Source organism: Diabrotica virgifera, chromosome 8 (assembly GCF_917563875.1).
Source record: "Diabrotica virgifera virgifera chromosome 8, PGI_DIABVI_V3a".
NCBI classification, from domain to species: Eukaryota; Metazoa; Arthropoda; class Insecta; order Coleoptera; family Chrysomelidae; genus Diabrotica; species Diabrotica virgifera.
Window position 1 is genome coordinate 50,526,412 of NC_065450.1, and position 20,073 is coordinate 50,546,484.

Below are 20,073 nucleotides of genomic sequence, written 5' to 3' on the forward strand. Positions count from 1 at the left end.
AAATTATTATTTAAAATCTAGTAAGTCAATTTTAATGAAATTTGGTGTACGGTTTTAGCACATTACAAAAATTTTCTAAGCGAATTAGGAAGGTTCCAAGTGTAACCTAAGTGATGGAAAATCATTGAATAAAGACAGGCTTGTTTTGCCCCCTTATTTTATATTTATTGCTATTTTGCAGCAAGGGTGATAAATTAAGACATGTTTATCCAATCGCATCTGATAGAAAATTTAATTATCTTTGTTTTATTACTATACGACTTTGTTCCAAAATGAATCGTTTTAAAGATATAAGCAAAAAAAAGTAGAAAAAAAACGAAATTTTTTGAAATTTTTAAATATACATATTATTTTTTTTATTAATGTTCCGGGCATATTTTAGAAGGAGCATAAATCAATTATTATTATTTAACGAAGTTATCACCTAACTTTATCCGCAAAAATCTGAATGCCACCTCTCACATCCACCTAAAAACAGATCCTTACTGGTCTAGTATGCTTTGTAATGTTTTGAATAAATAAAATAATAATAACTCACTGTTTTATTCCGTAAGGTAACTGCACTATATACTATTACTTTTTCCTTATTTTCAAGTTTATTTAGATATAAATTACCTACTATGAAAAAGATGATTTTTCGGGACTGAAATGTAAACACAGTTTGTATTACCATCTTCAGGACCGGACACTCACAGATGTTTGTTCCTTTGAAAATAAAAATGCAACGCATTTTAATTATAAATACACACTATTCTTATCAGGCCTAGAAAAAAATACCTAGCTTAGATTGACCGGAAAAAAATGTAGAAATGATAATATTTCTAGACTGTGATCATCAACTTTAATTTTACATGTAGGTATGCATTGTATTTAGGATGTAACTTTTTGCATTGTATTTAGGATTAGGATGAGGTCTGGAAAAAAGTCTACAATAGAAAAATGGGTGGAAATGCATTATTACATTTTAAAGTGTATAAAACGCATCGAAAAATGCATAAACATGTTAAAATCAGTATATTAAGGGCCAGATTTTCTTATTTCGTGGTATTTGGGGTCACTGGACACGAATATACAATCAGAACCGACCTCCGAAAGGGTGCCCTGGGTGCCCAGGGTTACTGATAAGGTACGTCATCTAGAGTTTTGAGGGTTTGTTTTTGGCACTTAATTGATGCAAACAGGTTACTCGAGATTACTGATATTGTGGAGCAGCAATGACAGAACAATAATTAACAACATTAATTAACAAAATCATAAAACAAAATAAAATACCGGAAGAATGGAGAACAAGCGAACTAATTCTACTATTCAAAAAGGAGATAAAAGCAGCCAGAAAACTACAGAGGCATCAACTTGTTAAATACTATCTTAAAACTTACAACTAAATTTTTACAAGACCTAATGAATCAGAGGATCAGTTTAGCAGATGAACAACATGGTTTTCATACTGGAAGATCGTGTAACGATGCAATATTCGTCATAAAGCAAATTACTTAAAAATCATTACAGTATAATAGACCAGCATTTCTATGTCTGATTGGCTTGAAGAAAGCATTTGACAGAGTAGAGTTAAAACTTACAGATGTAATCAATCTTTTTCATAATAGAGAATTTCCCTTAGATGTCATAAAAACTATTCAAAAAATTTACCATAACAACAAAATGTAAGTCAGAATAGATGGACAACTTACAGAATCTATAGATATAGGGAGCGGAATAACACAGGGAGACTCATTGAGTCCATGCTCTTCAATTTATTCATGGATGAATGTTGATGTACTTTTGGATGCATTTTATACTGTAGTTATGCATTTCCATCCATTTTTCTAATGAAAACTTTTTCCTGTTTCACTATTTCCCTAAAAACCATTTATTTTTTCCTAAATGCCTTGGTCTATGTGTATTTTTTTGTTATGATCCAAAATCTAAAATAATATCTGCCCGGGCCAAAAAATTAGCAGAATTTATAAAAAAAAAATCATTTTTAATTATTAATTAGTCTGGACAAAATTATGTCGGGCACCCATTGTTTTTATTAATATTTAACATAATAGATTACATATCATTTATAGTAAGGGAGCGAAGTATGCTATATGTGCAGTCACTCGAGCGCTTTGGGGACCTATTGGGTTGTGAAGAGTAGGTCCTAAAACCAAAAAAGTTAAGTAAAGTTTTCCATTTTAGTGGGGACTTTCCATTTTTAATTTAATTTTTCATTTGCAACAATCGTTTTTTTAGGTTATAGCGCCACCTATCCATAATTTGAAAAAATGTTTTGAATAAAAGTTGCTTATTTTTACGTAAAGAATCCAAATCTGGAATAAAAATTTGGGGCTCCTATTTAAGATTTTAAAGTAACCCCCACCCCACCTCCGTGGGGGTCGTGTTTGGTACCATTCGATAGATTTTTCAAAAATATTGATTAAGTGTATTTTGCAGTTTTTAGATCCAATGTTTATTTTGCGAAATATCGCGGGATTTGTATTTAAAATTGTAAATTTACCCCCCACCCCTCTCCGTGTTTGGTATCATTCGATAGATTTTTGAAAAATATTGAACACGCATTTTTAAGTTTTTCGATCTAACGTTCATTTCGCGAATTATTCGCTTTTTTTTTGTGAAACTTTTTAACTCACCCATTTCCTTACTCCCCGCTCAAATCGTCAGATTTTTAAAATATACACTGTTTTGCATGTCCTTAACTTACCTTCTCTTAATCTGACAATTTCGAGTATTGTTAAGGATAGATTTTTTTCGGGCCCTCCTTAACGAACTCCCCTGTGTTAAGAGCTAATAAATGGTAGAGGTACATCTGCAGGGCACCAGGTTTCTCTCCATATGATAATCTGACGTGCTCGAGTAACTGCAAAAATTCCCGCTTGGGCTCCCCTACCATTAATTTCTATCCATTAAATAGATCGGTGAAGGTCGTTGTTATATCGGATCTTATACGAAATACTGAGAAATGCAATTCTCGATATGATTACCGATACTCAAATACAAAAGTAATCATAGTAATCAAAATATCCTACTAATACAAAATATGTACCGAGAAATGCGATTCTCCATATGATTACCGGTACTCAAATACAATAGTAACAAAAGTAATCAAAGTAATCAAAGTAAGGAATACTGTAAATGATTACTTTATACAAAAGTAACGATTTGTAACGATTACTCGAAAGTAACTATAATCAACATCACTACTGTCCCCTCCAAAATATTCTCCAGATTTGGCCCTGTACGACTTCTTTTTGTTTCCAAACTTGAAATAGTCACTCGCCGGGCAGATATTTAAGTCAAATGAGGAGTTCATCGCTGCCATGGAAGGCTTCGAGAAAACGTATTTTTCAAACGAGTTACTGAAGTTAGAGAATCGATGGGTCAAGAGTATCGAACTAAAAGGAGACAATATTGAAAAATAAATCGATACTTTTCTAAAAATTTTGTTATTTTTTCGAATCGGGCCTTAGTAAATATTCCTAAACTCAGCCACTGGTAGGAACAAAACGTTTATTTTTATATTTCTTTGACACTGCCTCTAAATAATTACCAGACAAAATAAACCTCCAAAAAAACGTTAACTAGATAGAAATGAAAGAAATTTGCCTCGTCGTTAGATAATTTAAGGTCGTTCCGATTCTCTTTGCGTTCGCTTTTCTTGTAGTATGTCCATTAAACCACGAAATCGAATGGGTTTCGCACTTTTTTACGATGATAATTTATTATCTGTCGTTACTAAAAGGAGTTGTGTTTGAGATGATATACAACGTTTTTATGAACTTGAAGTATTGGAATAATATTGAGCGTTATCTAGAATTTGAATTAGGAGGGAAACAGTAAAGGCGATAGAAAAAATTGTAAGCAAGAGGATCATGTATCATTTATTTGTTTGTTATAAAGTCTAATTAACCCGTTTAGGAATGCCCTATTTTGACTTGAATTGCTACCCGTATCAAGTTACTTTTAAACATGGGACTCATTGTATTTTTAATTTTGTTATCTCCATTGGCAACTAACATTTCTATCTCGACAAAAAAGTGTATCTACGAAATAAATTACTTGTCAAACTTTTTAAAACTAGTTTGACAAACAGTTTGAATTTTCAAACCTGTAACCATTGGCCAGTTTGACTTGACTTAAATTATTTGTCGGAAGGACTTGAAATTAAGTCCTTTGACTTGAAATTAAGTCAAAATCAAGTCCATTTCAAAGATTCAAGTCAAACTTGTGCAACTCTAACACTATTCACCACAATATCACATAGTCACACACAAATACTGTGTGTCATTGTGTCTAAACAGGCACTCATTAAATACATACAGTCCTAATGAATCCATAAAAAATGTACCTTATAAATTAACTTGTAATTTGATTTAAAACATGGGATCCGAATTCATTACCACACAGAAACCATCAGTTGTATTAAGAAAAGGGTCATGCATACTAACACATTTTGGTTTGATGTAGGGTCTACATACGGTAACATAAATTCTAAATTAGCAAAGTCAGCAAGAGTCTCTAGTCAATTTAGTTGGAAACGGGTTTTAAACGGGGGAAGGTGTTTCGATAATGAGTTTAGTTTGCATTTATAATCTGTTTAACCCTTAATTTTCCCATTAAACGAAGAAGTAAAGTAAAGATTAATAACAAAACGAAATACAGATTTAATTATTACTGAAAATTTTAGATTAAAATTTTAAATTAAAAAATAAATTTATATTAAATAGCAATATTGCCATGGTTCGCTCCGGGAGCTGTACCCATCTATATAGATAATTGTTGCTATATGAATATACCGATGGGAGGAAAAAGAAGTTATAGAGGCTAAATAGAATATCCTTAGATAAATCAAGGGATGAGTACGCTCCTTTCTACACGATGACATTCCAATAGTGGCTCGAGCAATCATATGGAATATTACGCGACGTTCCACGTGTCTTGGAGATTATATGGAATGCAACAAGTAAAAAAGCAGAACATTTGGATCTAAAGTGAGTCAGTTCCAACGTGAAAATACTCAGAACATAGTTTTTAATCGCTACCGTAAATATTATAAGTAGTGGGTTATTTGGTACTACTACACTTTCCCAAAATTTTCTAATACCCGGAGGATCGAGAATAACTAGACATTTATTGGTAAATATAGGGTGAGATCTGTTTATCTAATATTAGCAAGCTTTAAAGGGCCTAGCCGGGTAAGATCATGAAAACTGCCCCCAACTCGATTCGAATTCCATATAGGTCACCGTTTAGCATATATAGTGAAACTCGCTTTCTGAAATTTTTAGCCCCCTAGGTGGTCATATGACCCACCTAGAGCCTAATTAGGGTTTTTATGTTTTTATTTTTTATCTCAGCCGCATCGAGAACTAGCGAAAAACTTTAAATAAAAAAGTTGTAAGCTTTAAAAAGTTTTGTCCGAAATTTTTTTTAAAATTTTTGGCGGGAAATTTAAATTTTAGAACGATTTTAAAATTTTAAATGAGTTTAAAAAAATAACTAAGACATTCGTTTTCACAAAAAAATATATAACGTGTATTTCTGCATACTGTTTCACCCTGAATTTTTTCAAATTTTTAAAATTGGTGAAACGCACCTTTAAAAATAAAAAACCGCATTTTTTCAGTTTTTTTTTTCGTTTTTTGATACAATTTTATACATATTTTTCAAAAAAGATAACACCGTCACTAGAATAGGTAAAAAACAGAAAAATCATTGGGATTTGCTTAATAAAAATTTTCTGTAATCCATTTTAAAGATACAATGCGTTGAAGAAAACAAAATTTTACACATTTTTTACGATTTTGCCGAAACTACTGGCACCATTGTAATAAAACTGGCGGGTTTTAACAGGTAGCTATTGTGCATGTTTTGACATACAATTAACCCGGAACCTATCACGTGGTTTTGCAAGGCGCCAACTGCCACGTGGGCTGCTCACCGCACCCCTTAAAAATGTTCTAAGATCTACTTGTTTAAAAAACAAAATAATGTGTGAGTAACACAAGAATATAAAAAAACATGTTTTATTAACTTATTAGCCACTAATATATTATAAAAGTTAAAAAATAAAATGAAAAAGGTGTTACATATAAGCAAATTAGCAAGTACCAAGACATAATAAATGAAATCAAGTAAAATATCTAAAAAAAAATAAGATTTAGTGTGTATAGAGTCTATATTAATAATTTAAATAAGTTATTTCAATAAAAAATGTAAATTTGACCTGTTTCTCAAAAATACAAAAAAAAATTTAAAACTTAAAGTGCCAGATGATGACACCCCAATTCGACTTTCGAGCTACAAGTTCAGAATGACACTAAATAACCACTTCAAACGCTAACACATCTATGCTATATTATTATAGAAAGCTACTATGACGCACAGCACGGTTACCAAATTTGAAATACCAAATATTTGATAAAAATGTGTTATGGGGTGCTAGTAGCACCCCACGTGGCAGGTGCCGGGTAAAGGATTTGATATTCTCATTGGCGCGCATAGGGGTAATGGTCTGAAATTTTCAAAGAAAAAAAGATAGTACGCCACTGACATATTTCAAATTAACAATCATTTTTCAATTCCTCGTTCAATTTGCGATAAAAAAACTATCTTCTCATTTTTTCATACCACGCGCCGTTTTGCTGCAAAAGATAAAATATCTTAACGCTTTCAAAGTATTCGAATTACATAGTTTTTATAATGGATGTACGTAGGAAAAATGAAAGAATACCCATGAACGAACATATAAAACACGCTGTATTTTCCTGTCACCGTGTCACACAAAAAATTGGCCAGCGCAAGTACATGTAATAATTATTGTTTCATGTACTTGCACTTGACAATTTTCTTTGTGACACGGTGACAGGAAAATACAGCTTGTTTTATATGTTCGTTCATGGGTATTCTTTCATTTTTCCGACTTGTATTTACGAGTTTATGTAGATGTAGAAACTACTAAAAGTTCGAATACTTTGTAAGGGTTAAGATGTTTTATTTTTTGAATAAAAATGGCGCGTCGTATGAAAAAATAGGAAGATAGATTTTTTGTCACAAATTGAACGAGGAATTCAAAAACGATTGTTAATTTGAAATATAGTGGCGTACTATCTTTTTTCTTTAAAAAGTTCAGACCATTACCCCTATGCGCGCCAATGATAAATATAAAATTCTTAATTGTATGTCAAAAAATGCACAACAACTACCTCTTAAAACTCGCCAAATTTTATTACAATATTGCCAGTAGTTTCGGCAAAATCGTAAAAAATGTGTAAAATTTTGTTTTATTCAACGCCCTGTATCTTGAAAATTGATGGCATTACAAAAAATTTTTATTAAGCAAACCCCAATTATTTTTCAGTTTTTACCTATTCTAGTGACGGTGTTACCTTTTTTGAAAAATATGTATAAAATTGTATCAAAAAACGAAAAAAAAAACCGAAAAAATGCGGTTTTTTTATTTTTAAAGGTGCGTTTCACCAATTTTAAAAATTTGAAAAAATTCAGGGTGAAATATTATGCAAAAATACACGTTATTTTCTTTTTCGTGAAACGAATGTCTTAGTTATTTTTTTTATACTCATTTAAAATTTTAAAATCGTTCTAAAATTTAAATTTCCCGCCAAAAATAAAAAAAAAATTTCGGACAGAACTTTTTAAAGCTTACAACTTTTTTATTTAAAGTTTTTCGCTAGTTCGCGATGCGACTGAGATAAAAAATAAAAACATAAAAACCCTAATTAGGCTCTAGGTGGGTCACATGATCAAATAGGGGGCTAAAAATTTCAGAAAGTTAGTTTCACTATACATGCTAAACGGTGACCTATATGGAATTCGAATCGAGTTGGGGGCAGTTTTCATCATCTTACCCGGCTAGGCCCTTTGTGAATTATAAAAAGCGTTCGCAGAGCACCTGACAACTAGTCCCTGATAACTCCTAACCTCACCTAATATAAATAATACCGTTAATAGATAAATATACAAGGTATGATTAGTATTAATTAATATTAATAATCAATAGATCCGACAGAAATGCCGAGATCAAAGGAAAGACGTCTTTGCTGTATTTATTGACTATGAGAAGGCCTTTGATCGAGTACAACATCACAAATTAATTAAAATACTAAAGGATAAAGGAGTTGATAGTCAAGATGTACAAATCATAGAAAAATTATACTGGCGTCAAACAGCGACAGCTTGCATAAATGGAAAATCAACAGAAATATGCAAAATACAAAGAGGCGTCAGACAGGGTTGTATACTGTCCCCACTGTTGTTCAATTTGTATTCAGATAGAATATTTAAGGAAGCGCTGCATAATTTGGAATGGGGTGTGAAGATTAATGGAATTCTGATAAATACAATCAAATATGCAGACGATACAGTTATTTTAAGTGATGATATGAATGGATTACAACACCTTTTAAATGCCATTGACAGAGTGGGAAGAGAGTTTGGCCTAAATATAAACTGTTCAAAAACAAAGTACATGGTATTTAGCCGTTTGGCCCATCAAGATTCACGGTTATATGTTGATGGTCATATGATTCAAAGAGTACCCAGTTTTAAATATCTTGGTTGCCATATTACTCAACAACTAGATCCAGATAAAGAGATAAAATGTAGAATCGAGATAGCCCGCACGACATTTTTAAAAATGAGGTCATTCTTCTGTAATGATACCTTGCAACTTCAACTTCGAAAGCGCATGATTAAATGCTACATTTGGTCAGTCCTCTTGTATGGTGTCGAAGCATGGACATTAAAAATATCCACCATTAACCGTTTGGAGGCCTTTGAAATATGGCTGCACAGACGTATTCTAAAAATACCATGGACGGCTAAGCTGACAAATGTGGCAGTCCTTAAGAGAGCAAATGCTACCCGCGAGCTGCTTGATAACATCAAATATAGAAAGATGGCCTATTTTGGACACGTAGTAAGGGGAGACCGGTATAATATTCTTCAACTTATTATGATGGGTAAAATCGAAGGACGCAGAGGAATTGGTAGAAAGCAGGCCTCTTGGTTGAAGAATATCCGGGAGTGGACAGGAATAAAGAAAGCAGAACACCTATTTAGAATAGCTCTAGACAGAGACAGTTTCGACATGTTAATCGCCAACGTCAAGGGGACTTGATAGGGCACGTTAAGAAGAAGAGTCAATAGATAAATTAATTAAAAGATAAATATACCTTGTATATTTTTCTTTTAATGGTATTATTTTTATTATTGTGCGCATGCGATTTTCTGATAATTTATTACCGACTAGTCACCGAGAGGCTCTACGAACGCACTTATAGTATATTATTCTTCATTTGATAGGCATTTTGACATACAAATACGTCATTTAAATAATCAAAATGTCCAATTTAAAAAATCTTATTAAGCAACGTGGTGTAATTAAACGTAAACTCTCATGGTTCGAAGAGTTCCTTATAAATTATGAACAAACAATTAACGAATTACAGGATGATCAAATACCTGATCAAACGCTATTATTAGAAATCGATGCTCGTTTAAAACGAGAAAACTTTTTATTAAACAAATTTAATGACTTGCAAGATCAAATTGACCTATTAATACAACCCGACGAACAGGATGAACAAAATAATCAAAGAAAATCATTTAAAAAATTTTATTTTAAACACACATCCTTGCAAATCCATGCAATCTGATGCTAATATTCAGGATAACTCTAACGGCAGCTTATGTAAATTAGGGCACAAATCTTGTTTTTGAGAAAATCGAGGAAATATTAAGCTTCCTGAAATTAAGTAATCAATATTTAAAGGCGTTACTAGAGTGGTTAGAGTTTAGAGACTTATATTCACCGAGCTTATTCATACAAACACAGCAATAAAAGATGCAGAAAAATTCTATTACCTTAAAACCCATCTTGATGATAATTTCAAACGCTTAGTAGCTAAAATAGAAGTCACAGCTGAAAATTATAAAAATGCCTGGGATACTATAAATCAAAGATTTAATAACAAACGTATGCTAATACATAATCATCTCAAAGCACTTCAGATTTTATATGCAGGAAACTATGTTACGATGTGGTACAAAAATCATTAAAATTGAAATGAAAAAACGCTGGAATGTAGCTGGGAGCGATCTAAACAAATGACACTGAACAATTCTAACCTGGAGCTGGAGACCATACCAACACAAAAGACCCAGAGGCAGACCTCCCATGGGACAGATGATCTGAAACGGACTGCCGGAAAAAATTGGTTACAAGTAGCGTACAATAAAAAACAATTGAAAGGAATACTCGAAGAGGCTTATGTTCAGATGTGGACGTGAATGGCTAGACGAAGAAGAAGAAGAAGACTTGTTAATTAAAAAGGTAAAAGTCCATGACAAACAATAATGAGTATGTAATGAAAAATTGTATTCTCATTGTAAATAAAACATTTAAAATACCTAATATAAATAAGATAACAAACTGTCATGTTCTGAATTTGCTAAAATACTTGCATCCTCCGTCATGTACATCCTGTTCTGTCATCCACGGAGCTTCGGATATATAGAGATAGTGTAAAAATATCTAATTAAATTTAGTCGTTTCGATTCTATAAATTAATATACTTAATTGCAGACTAAAGAAGGGCTTCCTAAAGCTGAAAAAATGACTGCATTAAAAAAGAATTATTTCAATCATGTTCGTTAATAATTCTCGTTAAAAAGTGCTTTTACAAAGTCATTAATTTATGAAAGTCGCAACATTCTGCATTCTCGTCGAATTTATATAACGTTAAGCTTTAAGAGTTCGCTTTACAGTTCGTTAGACCGTAAAAGCTCTGGAAATTTTTATGCATTTATCTTCATTCCTTCTGGAGTTAATACCGAAAATAAATCATAATGTTTTTGAAATCCTGCAGGGCCCTTTTTTTAAATTGTCGACTGTCTGCTTGCTTTTCAGACAAATCACCACATTATATTCACTTTGTCTTCAGCGAATTTGGTAGAGGAGATAATTTCGAAAAAAATGCTAAAAATTAATTAAGTTTCTATATGTATGTCCACCAAAAAATAATTTTGTGTTGAGTAAACAGACACCGTAATATAATTTTAGTGTTTCTTGTTCGACACAGCTGTCTGACGGGATACGCTAAAGAATCATCTGATATGAAAAGCATTGGATAGTTTATCGTACAACGGACTGGAATGACAACGGGGACGTGCGCCATCTATTGAGGCTGATTTATGTTAGGACGGGGCGTGCACGATACGTGTCATAGAACAATAGAAAGCTCACTTTCCCGGCACTCCCCGTTGTCGCTCCGTCCCATTGTAAGATAAACTAGCCAATGCTTTTCATATCAGACAATTCTTCAACGTGCCCCGTACGACAGCCGCGTCGTTCACGTCTCGTCGTAACATAAATCAGCCTTTTGTTCTACACCATGTGCCGTCCACGTCCCGTTGTAAGATAAATCAGCCTTATCAATCTTGATTCAGAAAAGGACACATACATCGCAGTAGATCAAATTTTCCTGCTGCGTGAAATACAAACGGAAAGCTAGTAATACGCAAAATCTACAGTGGGCCTATTCACCGACTTTAAACAAGCTTTCGACAGAGTAAAGCGAATAGCAATATACAAGGCACTATGTGAAATTAGAATTACTTAGTGATACAGAGACGAATGAAGGCGTGTTGTCGTGGCGGCTAAAACGCACGAAGGTTTGTAACGAAACGGAGGAAGTAAGTGGTAAGGATCAATAATTTAAAGTCTCCATATACTTAATATAAACAAGTACAATCAAAGACAATTTTTGATGCGAATTAACCAAAATACCGTGTACACCCCTGTTACATTGGAAATATTTTTTTTCTAAAATTAATTTTATCTCTTTGCTATAAAACCGCGTTTACACGATGACAATTGGCGAGACAATTGTCAGAAGACAACTGACTGGCATGAAATTATTGTCTTCGTCTAAACACTTCAGGCCAATTGCCTTGCCAACTGCCCTCACAATTGGCCCAAAATTCAGTTGTCTCCGGGAGTAGACTGAGGACAATGAGCTGCGCCCAGTAAGCCCCCCACCACTCGAAATCTCAATTGTCGCGACAATTGGCGCCGTGTGAACGGTGTAGGCCAGTAGTGCTGTCTTGTTTTTTGCCAGTTCCCTCTAGCTAGATGACGAGCAGTCGGCCATGTTTTAGCTGTCTACTGCCATGGCAATAGTTAGCCCCGTATAAACATCTTCTCGTTCAACTGGTCTGGCCTCCGACAATCCGCAACCACGTGATGACAATTGTCCAATGACAATTGTCTCGTCAATTGTATCGTGTAAACGCGGCTTAAGACATTTACTCAACACACACTACACATTACGCTAGGTACCCGATTGGAAAAATCCACTGTACCATGCCAATGACCATAGTTGTCGAGGCATTTTTACACGATGACAATTGTCAGAAGACAACTGACTGGCATGGAATTATTGTCTTCGTCTAAACACTTCAGGCCAATTGCCTTGCCAACTGCCCTCACAATTGGCCCAAAATTCAGTTGTCTCCGGGAGTAGACTGAGGACAATGAGCTGCGCCCAGTGAGCCCCCCCCCCCACCACTCGAAATCTCAATCGTCGCGACAATTGGCGCCGTGTGAACGGAGTAGGCCAGTAGTGCTGTCTTGTTTTTTGCCAGTTCCCTCTAGCTAGATGACGAGCAGTCGGCCATGTTTTAGCTGTCTACTGCCATGGCAATAGTTGGCCCCGTACAAACATCTTCTCGTTCAACTGGTCTGGCCTCCGACAATCCGCAACCACGTGATGACAATTGTCCAATGACAATTGTCTCGTCAATTGTATCGTGTAAACGCGGCTTAAGACATTTACTCAACACACACTACACATTACGCTAGGTACCCGATTGGAAAAATCCACTGTACCATGCCAATGAACATAGTTGTCGAGGCATTTTTACACGATGACAATTGGCAAGACAATTGTCAGAAGACAACTGACTGGCATGGAATTATTGTCTTCGTCTAAACACTTCAGGCCAATTGCCTTGCCAACTGCCCTCACAATTGGCCCAAAATTCAGTTGTCTCCGGGAGTAGACTGAGGACAATGAGCTGCGCCCAGTGAGCCCCCCCTCCCGTCACTCGAAATCTCAATAGGCCGGTAAAGCTGATTTAACATTAGTTTTAAGTCCTCACCGGACACAACAGATGACGAGCAGTCGGCCATGTTTTAGCTGTCTACTGCCATGGCAATAGTTGGCCCCGTATAAACATCTTCTCGTTCAACTGGACTGGCTTCCGACAATCCGCAACCACGTGATGACAATTGTCCAATGACAATTGTCATCGCGTAAACGCTAAATAAAAAAACATCTCTCTGACTGATACTATGAATAATTAAACCACAGTAAGATGTACATAATATTATGCATAAATAAAGACCAAAATTTATTGGACAACTACGTTTCTGAAAAACTATCCGGTAGAACTTTCCAATATTTATTTGGCAAATTTTGGTATGCCTTTCAACTATAGCGTAATATGTAAATATAAAACAATCACCTGCTGATATTTTGGTTTTAGTGACGTCACGACACATCTGTTACGGCGCCGCGATTGTTTTTATACGTTTTTCATTATGTCACTGATTAAAAAATCCAGAAACTAGCCAAAGAATTTGTATCGCAAAATTTAATCCACATTGTCGTGGGTTGTACATGTAAAATGTGAATATTGTTTTTATTAAAAAAAAACCTGTCTTCAATTTGTATCTATTACATATTTATTTAAATTTTGAGGGTCCGTAATTTTCCTTTAAAATTTATTATATTTGTGTAAAGGAAGCATATTTTTTGCACAAAGTATGTATATCGTTAGTCTGCATAAGTTCTTAGAGAAATTTTAACAGTTACATGGTGGTACTAAGTCTGTTCTTGTAGGCAGTAAAACTAAAACTTTTTGGGGCTTCAGAGTCTAATTATCTATATGATATCCATATAAAGTGGATCTAGTTCTTTTGAAGCATCATCAAGGCCCGTCAATTGTGTGTATGCCGCCACATCATAAATGCTCGTTTTATATGCAATGATGATGCTGCAAAAGAAGATCGGTCTATTTTTATATGGATATCACATATTGGCTCATTTTCATATGTAGAAGCTGAGTTACGATCGATAAAGCGTCGAAGAATACATACTTACTTGACTCTGAGCCGATCTTGCGCCTTATAGCGCGCCATTAAAATATCGATATCTTGGCCAAAAATAAACTTACGAACATTTTCTTAAGTTCAAATTGTTCCTTTTGAGTTCTTCTATCATTATTGTTAATTAAAGTATAAATGTTTATAGCTCAAATTTGCTTGAAACCCTTATAAACAAATTAATATACAATTTTTTTAAGAAAATTATAACTTCAAACGGTTATAGCTTTACAACAAATGAAGATAAAGTTATTTAAGAAACTTTGTTTCAAAGCTTATTAATTAAGCTTTAAAACGAGACCTTCTAATGCTCATTTGCATGCGTAGAAGCCGAGTTACGATCGATAAAGCTTCGAAAAATACTTTTTTGCACGATTGATCATTTTTTACTGTTTACCGTGACAGATTTTACGTCAGTAGCTGACATTTACTAGCAACTCGACGGTACGTAATCCAACTCGACGGTAAGTACTCCAACTCGACAGTAAGTAATTCACTTACCGTCGAGTTAAAAAATCTCTTAATTTTAATTTATTTTTTGAAAGAATAAAGAAAACTAACGAATTATTTATTAATATTGAAACTTATGGTACAATTTGTTAAATTATTTAATGAAATCCCACTTGTTTGGGCTGCGGTTTCACTTCTAACAGAAACTCCTGCAGAATCGCATACATTAGTAGTATTACTAGTATTGCACAATATTTTTTCGGCAAAATCTATTTTATTTTGAAGAGAATCTTCTACATAGCTTTCTGCCACTGTCGATGAACGCCAACCTCCATGACGCTTTAATCCGAGGACATCAACACCTTTATTAGCCAAAAGCGTTGCTGATGTCCTCCTGAACGAATGGCCAGTATAGTTCTCAGGATTAGGCAAATTTAAGAATTTGGCAATTTGAGAACGATTCTTAAATTCTTGCCTTCGCACCATTTTTTAAAACTTTGGTAGGTATTTTGATAAAGGATTTTGGATTTTTCGGGAATAATTGCGGAACACCCTTCTTCCCAAGCCCGTTCAATTTCTTCAAATTCACTTTCGCTCATATTTTAATTTATAATAATCAAAATTGTACTTAAAATTATTGACAACTAAATAAAAACTCAATTCTCCATTGTTGTTATGCACCCTAGTTACTACCTAACAACCAAAGTATCTATCTTGATAAAATGAATGAAACTAGTCAATATGACGAAAATGTTTAATTTTATAATTTATAATGGTATCAATCGTGCAAAAAACGTTATAAGCATGTCGAACGTTAAGGGTAACCGATCTCAGACAATAATTGGAGTCGTCGCTCCGCTCCTCCTCCAAACAATTGTCTTCGATCGGTATAAAACCCTTACCGTTCTCCATACTTAATATACTAATTTTGCAATCTGCAATTTGCATTGTGCACTAATTTTACAATATCTTAATTTCTAATTATGGGATTTCAGTTTAGTATACGTTTTTTTCTTTGTTTTTTTTTGGAACAAGTTTTATTTGAAACATTTTTTTATCTCTTTTAGTTTATGAGCCAGAGCCTTATAAACAATTTATAAACAATTAAATTGTTTATAACAATTTTTTGACCACTCGGATCGAAATCCACCCTCGAAATTCGTAATCAGCAGCCAAAAATCCATAAGAAACCGTTGAGTTTGTCCATCAGAATTGAAAAGGACACGGTGACCCCTCTGGCGCCTAGACTACTATTAAGAATTTCCCATTTTATAATTCGAAAAAAATCTTAAATTAACGTTATGTGATTTTTTTTGCTAAAAGACTAAAACTTTTAATTTTCTTGTTTCAGTATATCGGCATGTTGGACGTTCCGAGACCTACAAGCAAAGTCGAAATTGTTGCGGCTATGCGCAGAATCCGAGTAAGTTATTTTAAATTATTAAAATTTTATATGTAGTAGAATCTTTAAGTATACATGTCATCGTTACATCATCTCTACAACTACATCATCAAACTGAAATATCCCCATCATATTTCAATAATCACAGGTAAATTGTTATTCCATGTATAGACCAGGACGTATCTGTAATAGCTATTTGTATAACAAGGGAGAAAAGTGCTACTTTTCCTCCCGAGAATGAAGTTTACTGCTCGACGCGTAGCGGAGGGCAGTAATCATTCAAGGGAGGAAAAGACATCTTATTCCCATGTTATACATATGGTTTTTCCACCTTCCTCAAATAACAAGTCATTTTGTCATTTTCACTTAATTTATTTATGTAACTAATCAACAAAAATTATTAAAACTAAAACTAACAAGTAGGTACAATATAACTGTCAACTGTCAAATATAAGTCAAATTATTAATGTAAATATTGTTAACTCAAAATAACAATTTACTGTTTTTTACCATTCTGCAAAATATGAGGTGTTTTATAAATAAACGTTAAAATGTATAGATACTTACGTAATAGAAAATAGATATGGTACAGGGCGTCAATAAGTTATATTTCATGATTGAAATACCATGACGTCACTTTTACTTTTCCTCCCTAGGGAGGAAAATATTTTCCTCCCTAGGGACGAAAAGTACAACTTTGCTCCCTACAATCAGGTCTGGAAAAGTATACTTTCGGTAGAGGTAGGTGGAAAAAATATTATTACATTTGTACGTTGAGAAGTGACTCAAACTTTTTTGCAGAAATTGCTGGAAAATAACTCAAATAATAATATTTGAGTTATCCTCCCACTCAAAAAGGTCCGGTACATTGTTTAAATAATCAAAATGTCAAAAAATGAAGGAAAAATTCCATATTTTTCTTCGTTTTTTGATTATAGCTTTGTTGAAAGTATTCATTTCCGAGAAAAGTTGTACTGACATAAAAGTTGCGTAATTAAATTTCCTAAAATACAGAATAGGTTAAAATTTTTAAAAATAGTCCTCCTTGTTGCAAAATAGCAATAATTGCGAAAAAACCATAAAAAAACACAAGTATTCGCATTTTACGTTTTTCAACCATTTATGCTACACCTAGGACCTACATATTTTACCCAGAAAAACTTTATGATATAGTAAAACAATACTCTAAATTTGATTAAGATCGGTTGAATAGATTTTGCAAAATAAATTTTTCAATCCAGATTTCGCAAAAAAAATCATTTTTTCAAAATGTTGCATTACTGAAAATAAAACAGATAGCAAGTTAATTTTTTTTTCATATAGAAGTTTACTGTACCTATCATTTGCAATTTGCAAAATTAACATCGAATAACTTCCACGGCGTCAGGAATTTTTTTAAATAAACATTAATTATTGGTGCTACGCCCAGGACAGAGGATAGTTTGCTCTGGTTGGGCATTCCAATGACCTGTGATAATGATTGATACATTTTAATTTTTATTACATTTCGATATAAATAAATAAATTTGTTTATTGCAAAATAAAAACACTTTAGAAAAAACTTTCTTTGTTCATATATTTTAACTCAGAGAATAAAAGTTTATTATTTTTAAACATAATATGCAATTGTTTAAACAATATTTTACAAACAATAATAAAATTAGTTTGATTTTTGTGGAATTATAATATTAAAATACAACAAAATATAGAGTAAGAAAATAATATATTAGATAAGGGTAGGGGAGCAAAGTATGCTAAATGTGTAGTCACTCGAGCGCTTTGGGGACCTATTGGGTTGTGATTATTAGGTCCTAAAACCAAAAAAAGTTAAGTAAAATTTTCCATTTTAGTGGGCGCTTGCCATTTTTTAATTTAATTTTCCATTTCCATTAATCGTTTTTTCCGATTATAGCGCCATCTATCCATAATTCGAAAAAATGTTTCGAATAAAAGTTGCTTATTTTTATTCAGAGAATCCAAATCTGCAATAAAAAATGGGAGCTCCTATTTAAGATTTTAAAGTAACCCCCCACCCCACCTCCGTGGGGGTCGCGTTAGGTACCATTCGATATATTTTTCAAAAATATTAAATAAGTGTATTTTGCAGTTTTTCGATCTGATGTTTATTTTGCTAAATATCTCGTGATTTGTATTTAAAATTTTAAATTTACCCCCCACCCCTCTCTGTGAGGGGTCATGTTTGGTATCTTTCGATAGATTTTTAAAAAATATTGAACGTGCAGTTTTTATTTTTTCGATCTGACGTTCATTTCGCGAAATATTCGCTTTTTTCTTGTGAAACTTTGTGACTCATTAATTTCCTTAGTCAAATCGTCAGATTTTTTAAATATACACTGTTTTGCATGTACTTAACTTACCTTATCTTAATCTGACAATTTCGAGTATTTTTAAGGATAGATTTTTTTTTCGGGCCCCCCTAAACGAACTCCCCTGTGTTAAGAGCCAATATATGGCAGAGGTACATCTGCAGGGTACCACGTTTTTCCCCATATGATAATCTGACGCGCTCGAGTAACTGCAAAAATACCCGCTTGGGCTCCCCTACCAAAAGATTGGAAGACATTTTGGTGGAAATCAACTTGTGTGAATCGAACACCGCTGTCCTGCGCGTAGCCCCAAAAATTAATGTTTATTTAAAAAAATTCCTGACGCCGTGGTAGTTAATCGATTTTAATTTTGCAAATTACAAATGAAAGGTACAGTACACTTCTATAATAAAAAAAGTTAAACTTGCTATCGCTTCATTTTCAGTCCTGCAACATTTTGAAAAAATGAATTTTTTGCGAAAGCTGGATTGCAAAATTTATTTTGCAAAATTTGTTGAACCGATCTTAATGAAATTTACAGTATTGTTTTACTATATCATAAAGTTTTTCTGGGTAAAATATGAAGGTGCTAAGTGTAGCATAAATGGTTTAAAAACGTAAAATGCGAATACTTGTTTTTGTATGTTTTTTGCAATTAGTGCTTTTTAAAATTTTTAGCTAATTCTATGTTGTAGGAAATTTAATTACGCAACTTTTAAGTCGGTACAACTTTTCTCAGAAATGAATAGTTTTAAAGTTATAATCAAAAAACGAAGGAAAAAATCGAATTTTTCCTTCATATTTTGACATTTTGATTATTTAAACACTGTTCCGGACCTTTTTGAGTGGGAGGACAACTCAAATATTATTAGTTGAGTTATTTTCAAGCAATTTCTGCAAAAAAAATTGAGTCACCTCTCAACGTCCATCTCAAAACAGATGCGCCCTGGACTAGTAGGTATAATAATTTTATGTTCCATGTATGTTCACGAAGGCCTAGAAGATACAAAATGTTATGGCTAAAAATCCGTGTGTATAATTTAACAGGTCAATGATGGGCTCCATGTTCATGAAAAGCAAAGCTGAAGCGTCAAAATCGGCTGTCTTATTGCGATATAAAAAAGGAATTGAACCTTTACCGCAATACATTCTTCCAAAAAATATTATCATTATAAAATATCATTGTTCAGAGCTCCTGTCAATAAAACCACTATCGTGATTATGTAGCCAACCTAATGGTAGGGGAGCCCAAGCGGGGATTTTTGCAGTTACTCGAGCGCGTCAGATTATCATATGGAGAGAAACCTGGTACCCTGCAGATGTACCTCTACCATATATTGGCTCTTAACACAGGGGAGTTCGTTAAGGGGGCCCGAAAAAAAATCGAAATTGTCAGATTAAGATAAGTGTACATGCAAAAGACTGTATATTTAAAAAATCTGACGATTTGAGCCGATCGTAAGGAAATGGGTGAGTCCCAAAGTTTCACAAGAAAAAGCGAATAGTTCGCGAAATGAACGACAGATCGAAAAACTAAAAAATATGTGCTCAATATTTTTTTAAAATCTATCGAATGATACCAAACACGAAGGTAAAAATAAATTAAGGGTAGAGTGACGGTAACACCATTTTAACTGTTTATAATAACCATCCAAATAACATTTAGTTGTGATTACATTAGTCTTATCTCTTTTACTGCGACA

At 33.5% G+C, this 20,073-nt stretch overlaps 1 protein-coding gene across 2 annotated transcripts in view; it reads left to right on the plus strand.

Moving 5' to 3' along the window:
* LOC126889986 (dystrophin-like protein 1) overlaps positions 1–20,073 on the plus strand; it is a 549,346-nt gene that overhangs the window by 303,668 nt on the left and 225,605 nt on the right. For both annotated transcript variants that reach the window (XM_050658783.1, XM_050658782.1), the window contains exon 4: positions 15,993–16,064. In XM_050658783.1, the coding sequence (XP_050514740.1) occupies positions 15,993–16,064 (72 nt within the window). The remainder of the gene's footprint in view (positions 1–15,992; positions 16,065–20,073) is intronic.